This window comes from Schistocerca cancellata, chromosome 9, assembly GCF_023864275.1.
Source record: "Schistocerca cancellata isolate TAMUIC-IGC-003103 chromosome 9, iqSchCanc2.1, whole genome shotgun sequence".
Classification (NCBI taxonomy): Eukaryota; Metazoa; Arthropoda; class Insecta; order Orthoptera; family Acrididae; genus Schistocerca; species Schistocerca cancellata.
The window spans coordinates 189,485,753-189,503,008 of NC_064634.1; the positions used below are offsets into that span (position 1 = coordinate 189,485,753).

General features: G+C 36.3%; 1 protein-coding gene across 1 annotated transcript in view; it reads left to right on the forward strand.

The window, feature by feature from the left end:
* The window catches only part of LOC126100437 (synaptic vesicle 2-related protein), a 113,584-nt gene that overhangs the window by 75,411 nt on the left and 20,917 nt on the right, over positions 1-17,256 (forward strand). The window contains exons 8-9 of the mRNA XM_049911041.1: positions 4,868-4,993; positions 11,964-12,175. Of these exons, the coding sequence (XP_049766998.1) occupies positions 4,868-4,993; positions 11,964-12,175 (338 nt within the window). The remainder of the gene's footprint in view (positions 1-4,867; positions 4,994-11,963; positions 12,176-17,256) is intronic.

Consider the following 17,256-nt stretch of genomic DNA (forward strand, 5'->3'; position numbering starts at 1 on the left):
AAACTCATCTTCAGTGATGAAGCCACATTTTTTGTGAATGGCACAGCGAACATGCACAATGTGTAAATGTGGGGGACAAAGAATTCCACACTATAGTGCAGAAAATTTTAGGGTGTTCTGTGCAGTTGTGGGGTTTAAAGTTTATGGTCCCTTTTTCTTCTGTGAAAAGACTGTTACAGGATATGTGTATCGTATTTGTGAATTCGTAAACAAGAAACTGATGGATCAGTCAAGGTGGAGTTGTTGAAAAGCAGTTCATGTTAGGGCCTCCACACCCTCCCAAACTAACCCTTTTTTTTTTTTTTTTTTTTTTTTTTTTTTTTTTTTCTGGGGTTATGTGAATGATAGTGTTTTCATGTCCAGTACCAACAAAACTGCCAGAACTGTGAGCTCGCATCAGCAGTGCTTTTGAACAGATTGGCAGGGCCATGCTGTGCTATATGTTGGAAGAATTTGATTATCAGCATATCATCTGCAGAATCAGTAGGGGCACATATGTTAAAAAATCAGTTTTTCTTTGTGTGTGCAAAGACATGTCAGTACATCAAATAATATAGCAACAGCAAATATGTGAAATGGCTTCAGTCATTTGTCGTAACCTTGTACAAGGTTTCTGACAGTTCTGTACAAATATAAAAATGAATTACTGTTGTTTTGTCTGTCTCATATCATCGCAAATTACACAATTGTCAAATATACTTCACCATATGATGAATTTGAAATGTTGTAGGTTGCTTATGAGACAAAGTTTTTCAATACCATCCCCATTAGTTTCCCACTGATTCTCCAAGCTGTTTCTGTTACTTTTGTTAAGACCAGCTAAAAACATGAGACTGGTTTTCTGTGCCTAACACACTGAATTGAAGCTTTGACGCTTCCAGTATACTGAATTGTAAACAGAATTGTAGTGGACAAAATTTTGTCATCTATGAGGCAAGCCCAGTATTTTAAAGGCATTCATGCTGCTTTCACTGCACATATAGAACATCTCAGATAACATTGTAGATCCAGTAATGTACAGGAACTTCATTTTGTCTCACCACTCCTTCCTATATAATTATGGTGGCTTCCTCAGTGACTTCATCATCTTCACTCTTGGCTTCAGTTGTTTCTGAATCTTCCAATTGAACTTAATCATCACAACCTGTTTCCACTTGGGTCTTTGTAATCCTAGTGAACTTCATTATTATGCTCTTCAAACAGCTTTCGGATTTGCTCAACATGTTTTGTGTTGAGGAGGCTATATGTCTTACTGTAGCCTGCCATGATCAAGTTAACTCACCTAAAATAATGCAATCAGATGCAGTATATCAATTTGATACTTGATATTCAGACAGCTGTAAGGAACAGTTAAATGATACAAAAAAAAAAAAAAAAAAAAAATGCATTTTACATTCTGAAGTAACTTTATATTGCTTTCAAAGTCATGTCATTAACCAAATAAATGTTTTGTTAAAATGAAATGAGAATGGACACATTGTACCATATTGAACAATCAACATGTTTCGACAAATTTCATTCACCCCAATACTGAAGAACACAACAGTGAAAACGGGTCAGAGAAGGGAAACTAAGAGTGAAAAGAAGTGTTTGCTCTCTATTGTTCGTAAATAATTACAGAAAATTTTTACATATATGTTTGATCAGCTGCACCTGACATAAGATTAAGGTTTTCTTTATTTTTGTGAATACCAAACAGGTACGTTATCATGGTGCAAAAATCATGAATTGTTTCACCACAAATTTGTGTGTGTGTGTGTGTGTGTGTGTGTGTGTGTGTGTGTGTGTGTGTGTGTTGATTGTTCAACCTTGTGGCAAGAACTCATGGTATACTATGCTAGTAACATTTAAGAACACATTGTGCATAGCTTTCACATTAGACTGCCTTATTGAGCTTTATTTGCTCTTAGTGAACCAGAATGCTTCCACTGTGATGACTGAGCCTCAATTTCAACATCAGATCCATAAATTCCTGTTTCATCAACTGTTATAACATGTTTAGTTTATTCAGCATTGTTGTTGACTTCATCTAGAGACTTGTGAGCAACTTACATTCAATGCCGTTTTTGTTCGAAATTCAACAATTTTGGAACAAGTTTTATTGTCATGTTTCATATCCAAAACATCTGAAAAAATATCATTTAGGAGCCCATTGATAAGTGAACATAATCAGTGACTTCTACAATTGTTATTCACTTTTTCCATGATTTCGTCAATTGATGATGTGTTGAGGTGTTCAGAGCTTGTCATCTATAATGTTTTCATGTCCTTCAAGAAAATGGCTGTACCACTTGTAAAATTTTATTCTTTTTAATCTCTGAGTCAAAGTGTTCAGATAAATTATAGGATCCTCTCTGGTAATCTCCTATGTGCCTTTACACTAGAATATAAGAATTCAATCTGGTCCCTACACAGCGTACATGAGAAGTGTTTCAACTTGCAGTTGTATCTTGGAACTGAACCATTTTGAGCATAGACGCATCAATCATTAGAAGTTCAACAATGTGAAGATGACATCTTGAGTTGCAGATAAGGCACAACGAAAAGACTGTTACACATTTAGCTTTTGGCCAAAAACTTCTTCAGAAAACGCACAAACACACACACACACACACACACACACACAAGTAAGTATGTACGTTCATATAAGCATGCACACTTCATACACACATGGTGGTCATTTGTGCATTAGGTATGAAAATTCATTTTTGTTCTTGTCTACTTATGTTACTCATTTAGTTTTGCATGTTGAGTAGTACATCTGACTTCTGCCAGACATGCCATTTTATGTTGTTATAGTGAAATCCATGATATTATATACATGACTGGTTTTTTTGTCACTATATCTGTATATTTGTCATTACACATTTAATTTACTAACGACAGTATACCAATAAAAGACGCAAACTCTGCCGTGAACATAAAACTGATGACAGGTGACCATGTCTACATCTGGTTCACAGCAGAAAGACTCGTGTGTGATTTCAGACCCACAAAAGTCACATATTGGTAGTAGAAGTAGACATTCTGCTAAATGTAACACCTTGAAAATTTTTGTGTGTAACTGGTAACAGACATGTAATCAAAACACAGATAAACTAAAATCAAAGCGCATTTTGACTTAATTTTGTACTTGAAAATAAATGTTTAGTGCTGACTTACATTGCTTACTTTAACTTTGTTGTCTTATATAACAAGTGTGGCAATGCAGGAAAGTATCGATTCCTAAAAAATGAGCACCTATGAATTTGTAGGAAGTAAATAGTTGCACACTTTGCAAGCCTTTCCAAAGAGTTTGGAAACAGCACATGTACTTGTTAGTAAACATGTACTTGTTACTGACAGTAAAAATCAGTTTTGTTGAACAATATGTGACAGAAAATTAATTTCCTTCTATACTTGGCACCCATGTGTAGTTTGGTGCAGGGTTCTGTATTCTACTGCTAAGATCTTCAGCAAGCTCTCTAAAGTATCTCATTGTAGGAGATGCAAGCTTAAGCAGAGAAAGGTGCTCAGGTAGCCAATAAAAGCAGAACTTTATTACTACAGAGAAGTACACAATAATATGAGCAACAGAAACAGCTTTCTGGTGAAGGCAACATAGTGGTCATTGTGATCTACTGAGATAAAAGCACTAATACAATACAGTTCTTGAGCCATAGATGCAGTCAGTTTAGGCTGCGCTGACGATGTCCAAGGTTCTGAAGTCACATGCTGCATTCAGTGAAATATACTCATGGCACTTCTGATGTCAAACATCTATATCCAGACTGGGACTTGCACTGGCTGGCAAGCTTCTGGGTTGTGTGCTATAAAGGCTGTCCAGTGTCTGAATACCGGGAAGGTGTCTTGCATCATGTGGCTTGCAGACGGAAGCTAGTACTAGCTGCATACAGTGAATGTGGCACTCTCAGTACTGCAGTGATTGTCACAGACTGTGTGTACTTGCATTTGTGAGACAGTGTGGCAATCTGCAACACTCTGTTGTGTGGTGTGTGGCTGGATCGTGAAGCACCAGCCACATGCCACATTCCTCTACCTGTAGTAGGAAATAGCGAAGCCATCTTGCTACATAAATGGTAGCTGTGGCTGAGACGGCAGACAAAGATACGGCATTCCCATTAATCACAAAGAAAAAACAGTACATATAAATTCAAAACAAAATTGAACCATACCTGATTGATCATTCCTGCAAATTAGCACAATTTTTAGATTTAAAGACTGAAAATTTATCTGCATGAAATGTAGCAGTGTTCACTGTTAAGTTACCTGTTCTTGTGATACAGTGCTAGCTACTGTTCTGTGATAAATATCAGTGTGGTCATGTAAGTATTAAGCTAGCAATAGGATGTACACAGCAGACATTTAAAACACTTGACCATTTAAATATAGCAACATTCTTAGTTTGAGGAGGCACAAGTAGTTCTTAGACATTCATTGATAGAAACTGCATTAAACTAACTAACAGCTGCTTTTCCTTGGTATAACTTGACTTGTTTCATATTCCTGAAAATTTTCCTCTTTAAAGAGATTCATGGAACACGAGTGACACAATGAATGATGAGCTAATGTGCATTCCTTATGGAACCATCAAAAATAGATTTGAATAATTTAAACTTTTAAAATGAAAGAGTGAGAAATAACTTTGTCAACTAGAAAGTCCTGGTACAATTGTGAGTGTCTGTAAAATCCACAAGCCACAAATATATTTGATATTAAAGGGAGTTATCTGTTTGATCTGGACATTTTTCCACCCCTATTTTATGTATAAAGCTTTCATTATCAACATATGCCTTTTTTTTCTTTTGTGAGATTTTATGGAACTCTTTCATTTTTCCATTACATGTCTTGTATTCCATGCTTTCAGTGTTTCTGGGCATTAGGTGCCTGCCTGGAGGTCGTCTTGGCCCTGCTGGTGATGCCAACACTTGGTTGGCGTTGGCTGCTGGCTCTATCTGCGGTTCCTGTCATAGTGTTCGCCTGTGTGACTCCAGTATGTACAAATTAATCTCACATTTTATTTTCTACACTCGGTTTTTACAAGCAGTAATAATTTTTCATCCATCCCATTTATTACCTATGTGTAATGAATAGAGATCCACCAAAAGCTGTGAAGTTATCAGAATGAAAAATTCAGAAGCTGTAATGGTAAATGATATAGCTCTTTGAATCAGAAATATGTTAACAGTTGACAGTGAAGCTGCAGAAAGTCAGTCACCCTTCAGGTGATTCCAGGTTAACTTAGTTTACCATAAGAATGAATATGAAGTCTTACCCATGTAGTGACTGCTTTTTACCCTCAACAGTTGTGGCAACTGAACAACTGTAGCTGTAGGTCTGTGTTCTGTCCACACTATAACACAACAAATATTCCATGATAACCAAATTTATTTGACCTTCTGTCACTCAACACAAAACTTAAGTTCGACTACACAACACTTCGCTGGCTGCAGCGCCAAGGAGAAATCAGAGTCACTAGTAGAGAATACAAGTCCAAACCACTGCCAACTAGTTGATACCGACGCGTCGCAAGTTTCCAGCCAGGAAGGCCACAGTACGGTTCGGTCATCGTGAATCCAGCAGCCGGGTAGTAACACAGTCATCGGCGAAGATTGAACTGGTCAAACGGGCTCAGGGAGCTCGCTTAAATCCGCAGGTCCAGCCAATCAGTGTGTTGGTAGATGGCGCCCTTATACGGTTGCTTACTCTGGTGGCAAGGGCAGTGCCACCAGGGTAATCCGTATCGATGGAGGTGTGTATGCTGCCGCTAACCCCGCGCCGACGCGTTCACTTGTGCCAGTTGTTGACATCATGTGCGGCACCTGCGGTACTCGCTGTGTGCCGCCCGTGTTGTAGCACGCCGCACCAAGTTGATGGCTGCTGTGCGGCGGCCGATATGACAGTCTGTAAAGAACTAGTGACAGAAAGGCTTATTGTTCCTAAGAAGTTAATACTTGTATTCTTGTAGTGATTTAAGAATTTCACTTTTGAAAGACAAGTGGAAGCAGGAAAAACAGATACATGCAGAGGGTGGGGTTCTTATGATTTCACATAAAATTTATATGTGCATTTGGACAACATCCACACAGTATTTATTGCCTATGACTGGATAAAGAAATAAATAAGAGGTGAGATTATTGTGTGTTTATGAAGACTGTTATTGTTATAACATACTTTTTGCCTTGGGTATCTATGTTGTCAAAGAAAAAATATGCCTCCCAAAAGGAGCTAGACAGAAATAAGACAGTGGCCCTGGGTGAGATACATACATGGAGTAACATGACAAAAGTAACATAAATTTACTATGAGAAAAGGTATTGAAACTGTTTTAAGTTCCTAATGAAGCGCAAAAAAGCCAAGTTCATAATGAAGTGCAAAAAAGCCATTAGAAGTCCATATGGAAGATAATATGCGTGAAACAGAATGAAATTGGCCGTTCTGAACTAAGAGACACATAAATGCAACTTATTGATCCAGGGAAGTATTAAAGGAATAATTTTCTGTAAGTGTCTATCTGGCCAAAGCCATTTGTGTGTTGTTTTTTGGGGCTCTGTATCTCAGTTGATAAAAACAGAACACTTACAGTATCACTTTGCTGCCTGCCTGCCTGTCCATTGTTAAGACCCCTTTTTCTCTGGAGTGGGTAGACGTATCAAGTTGAAATTCTAAGGTCTATGTGGAACTCTGAGTGCAAGTCCTATTTGCACTTCTCCTGTGTGTAAAACATTGCCATACTTTGTGAAAGTTTAAATAATTAATGTGGTAAGGAATGTATCCATAACTTTTCTGCATAGTGAATGTTGGGACTACAATTTTGCCATTGTAAAGTGCTGTAAATTTTTACCCTGACACAGGCATTTTTAGTAATTAATTTGTTATTGAAAAGACAGAAAAATTAATTTAGTTTGCTTGTTTATTGGGTTTACCCCAGTTCGAGATCTATGAAGAAATTAAAGTTGGAGATTGGAAAAACTCTCACCCAGTATATGTAAATAAGACAGCATTCTTGCCCAATCTGGGGAAGAATTGGGATAAATAAGTGAGGTTGTGGAGAGGGCAGCAAGCAGGATTGCCCTTTTTATAAATGAACCAAAAATTGAACATTTTATCATTGACATGGATTAAGCATGGATAGGGGTACAGCCACTGGTAGAGGATGAAAGGATCCTACAAAAGAATCGCAGAATTTAATTGTCTGGAAACTATTTTCACAGAGAACCCATCATGGTAGCTGAGATTAACAAGCAAATCTAAGACATACAGCTTTCTAGGAAGATAAATATCTAAGGGCTGACCATATATAACAGTTGGACTTAGATTAACACAGAAAATTACATGCAGAACATGAAATCTCTGTTGTATAATTGTAAATCTCAAATTATGTCGCCGTGAAGTAGGATTAGCTTTGACTTGTGAAATTTCGTGGATCAAGTCAGGTTTAACTTCAATTGTCAATTCACAAGCTAGTGTCAATGCAAAACAGTGCTTTTGTTTTGACCTTGCACACGTTAAAAAGAGGTAAACAGTAAAGAAGTTTTTATTAACATAAAAAATATTCAGTAAATATTTGAATGTGCCACCCTCACACTGCTGAAGCTCAAAATATTTCATTAGGTATGTAAGATTATGTTAAGAAATTATTGGTTATGCAAGTAATGAATGCAGATAACAGATCTCGTAACATTTCTGAGAGATGACTCATAATTGATGTGATTAAAGTATTTTATGATACTTACTGGCAGTTTAAAAGTGGGAAATACAAAATATTTGCAGTGGGAAGTTAAGTGCTTGAAGTTTGACAGCAGCCAATAACATTTGAACACCTCTTACAAAAATGATCTCTATGCTCAAATAGCAGTAACTACACAATTTGCATTAAATTTTTAACGACAAAATAAGTGCCATGCTATCTACAGGCACCTTGATGGAAAAGGCTAGTAGTATGTGTATGTAAGTTGCACTGTAGTTATCAGACAGTGGCTCAGTGGATGTGTCCTGGAACGCAGTCCAGAAGATAACAGGTTCAGTTCCACACATCAGCTCATGTATATTCATGTATATAGAGTCTAACTATATTGCGTGGAAAGTACTATAGCTACAGTATTTGACTTTTTGAAAGCCTGATTTTCTTTTTGTATATTTTAGTTCCAGTTCTTTAATTTCTCTATCTACTTTCAGTATTACCATTTTTGCTTCGTGTTCCCCATGCAACACTGTACTTTATAAGTTCATGCTCAAGGCACTGTAATCTTCTTTCATAAAATTATTTGATATCAATAACTCTTTTTGTTTGACATGATTCTGACACAGCAGAATCTATAATAGAATCCTGGTTTGTGTGTTGCACATCTGCCTGTAATTAGAGGTTATATTTAGTTCAGAATACTTGATATATTCCTGTCAGTTAACTTTTGTACCAGTTCGATGTAAACACTCTCTCCTTTGTGTTCATTTTCATATTCGTCAATGAGGGAACAATATTTTCATTTGAAGTTATAGTCGTCTACTCATTTACTGAGGGGTGAATGAACGAACTCTAACTTTGTTTTGTTTAAATGTGTATTAGAATAAAATATGAAGAAGAATATAATAAGTAATATTATTAAGTGCTTATTAAAATATATACAAACCACTGTATTTAATTTTGGGATGAAAAATTGTGGGTTCTGGCCTGCAGTCAACTTCTGTCCATTTTTCATAGGTCTGACAAAATTATCGTTCCATTTTTTGCACATTTCAGCCTTGAAATATTTTGACACTGTTTTTGTTTCAGTTTATGTAGCACATGAAATTACTTGGAGATGAACTGTAATAATTGTAAAGTGTGCCTTAAAATTATATCATGTCATGTGCAAATGCTTTCGTGGTCTTTCTTTCAATATTGTCAGAACACATTTTCAAATTTACAGCCGTGATTTTCCCCCTACGTCATGTCAGTTAAAGTCAACAGCAACTTAGTGGTACTGCTAAATCGAAACGGCTTCTGTGGTTTCCCGTATTATATAATATTGCACCACCGTGAGTTAGACAAGGAGCAGCAACAGTGAGCAGTGAGAGGTCCAAAAGTGTACGACTTATCAGGACTCACTTCTGTAGAACCAGCTACAGAATATACGTGCCAGAAGACTTCAGTCCATAAAATCATCTTGGCCGATGCAAGATGCCCTTCTTATATTTGATGTGTGCCAAGTGTAGAGAGAAGTTTGGCAAAAGTTTCCTCCAGCAAATTCTCACCTTATTACAGATCCTACAAAATGTGTAAATGGATTTAGTCTCCCCAGGAACCCATACACATCTCTAAATTGATTATGTACAGGGGATCTAGGGGCCCCTATTGTGGGACTGTGGGGTCACTTTGCTAACTACATGACATCAAATTGAAGAGTATTATAAAAATTTCCCGGTGAGTTCAGTGAACCGCATTTGGTGACACCAAAATCTGTTTACTAGTTAAGTAATCTAGTTATTCAGTTAGAAATTTTAGTGTGTTAATTTTTTATAGCCTATTATGTTTGTCTTGCTTTGTAGTTTTACATATATTTTTTACAATTTATATAAGAATGTAAAATTACCATGTAAACCATATGAATATTATTATTATTATTATTATTAATAATAATTAAAAAAATTGGCTCTACATGTGTGGGGTGCTACTCAAACAATAGATATTGTATCAATATCCTGTATAAATGTAAGACACGTAATACTTGGTAACGACTTAATAATGTCCTTGAATGTTACTGAAAAGTTTCAAGAAAAATTTTCATTTCATTCGGAGAGTGTGTTTATATCTGCTACAATCCTGAATTCAGTGAAATACAAAAGAACTGAAACATGTGACCATTGAAAAGCAGATTTTTCTATATCTGCTTGATTTTGTTCTTGTGGAAGGTCACTAAGCAACCCAAGAAGAATATTTAACAATGGACTCTGCTAGGGTCTGCTACAGAATGGCATGTGGGACACCTGGCACTAAATAGCCAGAAACAGAAGACAAAACATTGTTTTTGTGCATGACACTCTGAGCTTTATTGTAGAATCATGACAACAATTATGGAGGTAGTGGATTTATCTGTCTCACTTTCCAAGCACTGAGGCTAGCCCAGGCTCCACTTTAACTGCAGAAAGAGAAGAAAAATCCACTGATTTCAGTATTTATCAAGTCATTTGTACAATTATTCAATTCAGATCTCTACTTGTGCCATGGTTCTATTATGTTGATCAAACCACATTGTGCCATTGTCATTATCTTGTTTTCAGATATTTATACTTCATCAAATGTAATCAGCTATGGACCATTCAACTTATCCCTTGTGGGACTATTACATTGACATCACATGCTGCTAGATATATTAATGTCGTTGAAAAAACTGTTTCAGTAACATTAATTTTTTTATGAAAAATAGAAGAAAAAACTTCAATAGCGAAGAACACCAACTATAATTTTATTGGTAGGCAGTTTTGGCAAATCTAAATTGCCATCATGATATCTGTGAACCATAAAGATCGCAAAATAAATTATAATCAGGACAAATAAGCTACAGTAAGCTGGGGTATATATTTTCACAAACTAGCTTTACAGAACATACCTTCTGCAACTACATCTTCAGTACATCTCTATCTTATGTACAATATGTCGTGTCAAGTAGTGACAAGTCTTTGCAGTAACACACAGGAATTTATGCATTGACATGTCAGTAATGAAACAAGATTTATGTAAAAGCAACAATGTCGTGAACTACCAGCAGGTTGCACTGTAGTAGTAAATATACAGAAATCGATCATAAATTGTAAAGCTAAGGAAGAAGAGACATTCAAGGAGTTAAAAAATGCAGTATGTAACTTTTAGTATGTAATAATATAACACAAGAAATCCAAACCAGAATATATTGCAGTAACAAAATTCCTTATTTTCTAAATATTTTTTCCTAAAATTTTCTGCACTACTACTGCATTTGTAGTCAAATAGTTACAAGGCGAGTATAGTGTGGAAAATATATCACCATTGGACAAGATTAGAGAAGATCACTTTAAGTGTAGATGATAGAGAGTTCAGACACAATGTACAACACAATGTACGAAGAACATGTCATAATGTATGTAGGTAATAAGTGGGACATGTACTTCATGCATTGTCTGTACTCGTACCACACAGACTCAGCGTGATCTACTAGAAGGTTATTCAATTGTGATGTATTTTATGCATTGTGCTTGCCTTATAACTATTTAACTACAGAGACAATAGGTAGTACAGTTGATATACAATAAATTATTTTATAATCTTATAAGAAATTCAGTTTTAAACATTTTTATTAAAAAAAATTTAGGAAAATACTTTTTTTATGAACACAGGCTTGTGTATTTGGTGCAGTATATATATATATAATTTTTTTTTTTTTAGAAAAACTTGCAGATGCATCACTTTCTGCGTGTTACTGGAATGACATGTCTCAACTTGATACTTATGATGGACATGTACTGAGATGCATATGCGTAAAATATGTTGTATAAACCTTTTGTGTGAAAATATTTACCCCGCCATTTTGTATCTGATCTGATAATGATCGTAATTTACAATCTATATGCTGTACAGATCTGGTGATAGCAAATTAGATTTGCCGGTAATGAAATAAAAAATAGCAATCTTGTCTGTTGATGAACGATGTCAAGCATTAATTTGTTTCGTCCTGTGAGGTGAGAAATGACATAGAAGCATGTGCATGCATGTTTCATTCTGATAAAATGTTGATATGAATGTTAACTTGTAAACTAAATAAAATTTCAACTCTTGTACTTGTAGTTCTGTACTTATCAGAACCTGTAAAACTTAGAAACTGTTGCTAATTTTAGATTTGAATTACCTCCAACAAATGCTCTCACATGTCTAACAAACTACTCTCCTTCAAACTTTGAACACATCTCCTGACGAGAGCCACTGCAGCATTAAAATTTCTCTGTTAAAGTGGCTGCCAGAAAGTGCCAGGTATCATGTTGCAAGTGGCAAACCTGAAGTGGCCCTGGCCACACTGCAGCAAATTGCACACGAAAATGGTCGACCAGAATTGCCAGGACGTCTGGTGGTGGAATCTGCATCATCAGCTACCAAGCGTGGTCGTGTTACTGATCTCCTGTTGCCAGAGCTCAGGAGGACATCATTGCTGCTTTGGCTGATCTGGTGAGTATTCTATAATAGATTTAGCTCTAAGGAAGAGATGCCTCAAAGAAAAGAGTATATTATTACTGTGTGTTTAGTTTTATAGACAAAATTCACAATAAATGATGAAAATTTTCACACACTTCTTAGAAATTATATTTATGGCTACTTGCTGGCAGTTTGCAGATTTCAAAATTGATTAGCTGTTTCTGTTAAGTAAATCGTGTACAATATAGTAGTAGGGGTTGTCGAGAAGAAACAAATTTAGACAGAAAATTACTAAAATACTGTTAAAGATGATTGAGTGCTTTTATGGAAACTTTGTCTTCAGTTTAGAAACAACTTTATTCCACCTTTAAGAAAATACTTCTACTGCTCTCTGTTAGTAGGATATTTATTTCTGTAGGCTGGTTATTGAAAAGTTTTGTGGCTGTATATGTCACTGCTTTTTATGCAAGGTTAATTCATGAGAGTACAGTCTGGGAATAAATGTAGGCAGTATTTGATTTTGCCAACTGCTTAAACACATACCTCGCAGAAGTGCAGTGTGAACATCACAAACAAATTATTTCTTTATTTTGCACAGTGAATAGTTTTGATCCAGACTCAAGTAATACACTGTAGGAGATGAGTGAGAGAAAATGTAAAATCCTCTAACTTCCTAATTTTATTGGTCCCAAAATTGACAATTTTTCTTGTGGTGAAACCTGTGTGTCTTCGTAAGTTTAATTCTTTATCAGCATGTTCACCCAAGAAGTTAGAACTTCCTGTGATGTGTCTTATTTCTTACTGGTGTTCTGCATGAAAATTTGCAATACCTAGGCATTTTTCATAATGCGCATTACCAAGGGGGGTTTGGGGGGAGGGGTGTATTTTATACTTCATGTCCACTGAAAGAAAAGTTCATCAATTGTTACTGAATTATATTAACATATATTTTAAAGAGGTATTGATGTGTAAGTAGCATCCAGAACCTGAAAATATCTTTGAGTATACGTATATTACTGACTTGATAGCCAACACAAAAAATTTAAAAATGCAAATTTCATTCATTGTTGTTGACTTCTACTCTCAACCTATTTTTTTTAAAGAAATATTGATGTGTAAGTTAGGCCCTGAACTTGGAAATATTGAATGTGACATACAGTGAAGAAAGTTACAACTACTAGTGAGACTTAAATTTTTGGGTTAAGTTCAACTGAAAAATATGGAACATATATGGAATCTGGTAGAAGAAATTACTGAAAATAATAAATATATATTTTTTTTCAAAATAGTAAAATGTAAAGAAACTTAACTATATTACGATACTTTCAAACGGTGAGCATAAAGTAAACCTCCCCACTCCTCTAGTATTGCGAGGGTTGTTCAAAAATGGAGTGATTTTTGCAGTAAAACTGAATGTCCAGTGTTCTTTTAGAGTTTGAATTTTATGCAGAACTAATAAATAATTTTCCATAAATATAATTTGCTATTTTATGTGCTGTTTTTGTGCTTTCTTCCTTGTCCTGCACCCTCTGACAGTGGGACGGAGGAGGAGTCTACTGCCTGATTCAAACAAAATATTATAGACTACTGTATTAACTCAGAGCAAGACTGTTTACAAGTCCATAACGAAACCTTAAAAGTCCATTGTAATTTATTCCCATGCAAGCTCTACATAAAGTATTTGAAGGGCATAGTGTAACTTTCTGTTATCCAATTTTTTGAATGGGAACCGAACAAGACGTAAACTGTGTATCGTATAAAAGTGCAACATCTCTGATATAAATCATAAAAGTAACAACTCGGGGAGTAATTGAAACACTGAATTATCAGTAGATGTTTAAACAAGACTGAGAATGTTGCTAACTTTCAGATGAGTCTGTCTTTCAGAGTTACAGACTACAACAGTACTCTATGAATTTATTGTTGAAACTGACAACAAAACTTGTACCTGCGACCAGACTAGGGTTGGGGGAGCTTTTGTCAGGTGGAGTGGACAAGAATAGAAAGGAACAGGAGTGAGGGTCGGGGATAAGTTTCTAACAGCTGGGAGGGAGGACTGTGGCACTAGTGAGTTCATTTTGACTGCTCCTCCACATCATTTTGCTCTATACGCTACTCACCCTCTCAGTGGCCAGAAGGAGTTCACATTTCTATCCTGTGTGCTGTGCCATGCACCACAAAGGAGCTACACAAATTGTTCACAAATTGATATTCATATGGGCATGGACAGAAAATGCAAAATTGTAAACTTTGGTAGCCAGTGGATGAATGTGTGAAGCTGCAGAGCAATTTCACCATGTGATTGGCAAGGATAGTAAATAGGACATGACATGCTAGTACTAGGGCATGAAGACCTTGTGAATTTCATGAGCTGTATTCAGTTGGACAGTAACTATGCCTCGCAGATAGGCATGGGAGCACAGATGGCAGTGTTTGAGAAATGATGCGGAGTTGGGCTCAAAGAAGCGAGTTGGATTCCTTTCATAGCGGGACCTCATTGGTAGTCAGCCGCAGCACCATTACAGCACTGTAATATGTTTATGACATTCTATGCCCCGTTTTGTTACCCTTCATGGCAAGCTGTCCTGGGCTTACATTTCAGTAAGATAGTGCTCACCAGTACACAGCAAGAGTCTACTGCTTGTCTTCATGATGGCCAAATTCTACCTTGGCCCAATTGAGAACATTTGGAATGTTATGTTCAGGGCCCTCCAACCAGCTGCAATCTTTATGATCTAGTGTGTCAAGTGCACAGAATTTGTCTTGATATCCCACAGGAGGACATTAAATAACTCTGTCAATCAATGCCAAACCAAATAACTGCTTGGGTAGAGGCCAGGGGAGGATCAATGCTCAATTTGTGAAGCTCATTCTCTTGAATAAATCATGCAATTGCTCTGAAACTGTAATCATTTGTTTGTCTTTACATGTACATAACAGCTACCGATATCCCTCCCATTCAGATAATACCTTTGTTGTGTGTGTGCTCTCTCTCTCTCTCTCTCTCTCTCTCTCTCTCTCTCTCTCTCTCTCTCTCTCTCTCTCTCCCCCCCCCTCCCCCTCTCCCTCTCCCTCTCCCTCTCCCTCCCTCTTAAAAGGGTGTGTTATCATAACTTCTTAAATTATTTATATTTCAACAGGTGACATTTTAGCATTCAAAAATTTTATTAATTATTATTGAATGTACCATAAAGTTTGAATTAAAATCCTGAAAAGATCAAGTTACCTTAGTAATTTTTGTTTGTTTGCAGGTGTATGTCTGTGGTCATGGTACAAACTGAAATCCCAGTGACACAGTACTGTAGTTTGTCCTTATAGGAAGCAAAAGGAAATGACAGCCAAGTGATCAAGTAGAGATGGGCAGCACTATTTTCTTTTGGCCCCTGTATTGGTATGGTGATATTGTTGCTCAAGGAACTGTTTGTACCATGATTGCAGATGTATATTTGGAAACAAATTAAAAATGGTTATGTAACTTTATATTTTATTTTATTTATTATTATTATTATTATTATTACTTTTTTTTGACAAGATAACTAAAACTTTATTACCACCTCTCATAGCTGTCACAGTTGAGTCCTCTCTGAAATTTAAACTGAAATTGGCTAAAAGTCCCATAACTCCAGAGATACAAGATTACTTTAAGTAGATTTTGTTGTGCCTTCTGTTTTAATTCCTTGGGCTCTCTGTTTCTAAACAGATAGAATTTTTAAGACTTCAGGACCCTATTATTTTGTTTGCAGCCACTGTCAATGTTACAGATGCTCTCATAACAATATTGTGTGTAGCATTGTAGCAACCATAATGTAATGAACACAGTGTTGTGATTGTAACTTATTTCAAAATTAGTGCCAAGCTGTTGTGGGTCAATCAGAAATACTACTTTAACAACTCCTAAGAGATTATTTGCTTACTATGATGGTTATTCATAAATTAACCTCTGATTTGCTATTAAAATTAAGCAAATGCTTGTCATGGTGCTTTTGTGTTTGAAAAAGAAGTCTTTGAAGATCACAACATATCTGTCAGATCTCTGTTGCGTTCATTAATGTGTAAGCAGCAAGCAGTTTAAACGGACTGCATCTTCCACCGGTAGTGAGGTATGTATGCAGTCAGAATGAGTCACTGCTGCCGAGGTTCGTCATTTATTCTGTTGTGTGTATTGGGATGGTGATGTGAGTGATGGTGTTACAGAAAATGCCAGGACGGCTGCACAGATGTGTAAGACATTCAAGTGTGACTGATGTACTTGTTCAACATATTGACAAAGTTATGTGTGAAAGATGTCTGTTTACAGTTTCCAATCTTTTTGAAGATATGCCTCAGATTTCAATGTTAACCCTCCTTTAACACTGTCACACAGTAATTAGGTTACCATAAGTTGTGCACTGTTGGTACCAAAAAGTCGAATTGATGTGAACAAAACTGAGAGAATATGTTCAGTCTTGATGTTCCTTCTGCAGTACCTTGAAGATGAAGAGGAATTCCTAAACAGTATCACGACTGGGGACAAGTCATGGGTGCAATATGTAAATTCTGAAACTAAGGAATGGTCCAAATAGTGGATTCACACTCATTTTCCCAGTAAGCCCAAAAATTCAAGCAGATCTGTCAGACTTTAAAACGGTGATTACAGTTTTTGAAATCACAGAGGAATTATGACAACGACTTTCATGAGAGTAACACGTCAGAATACTGCAACTTTGTACATTTATTAAACAATGGAAAATCCGGGATGGAGTGTAACAATACCAGAGAAGGAAAGTTGCTACTCTCTATATAGCGGAGATGCTGCGTCACAATAGGCACAACAAAAAAATTCACGCAGTTATTGTGTGACTCTTTTTGTTGTGCCTATTGTGACTCAGCATTTCCGCTATATGGTGAGTAGCAACTTTCCTTCTCTGGTATTTGTACATCTATTGTAAGACCCTTTCCAGTCTCAAATGGCCAATCCAAAAGAAACATGGCATGATTATCAAAGGAACCACTCTCCTTCATGACAGTGTGTAGCACCATACTGTGAATTGAACGAAGCAAAAAATGAAATGATCATATGGCATTGTTGGCCCCATTCAGAGGAGTTCGGCTGCCATATTGTAAGTCCTTTTTAG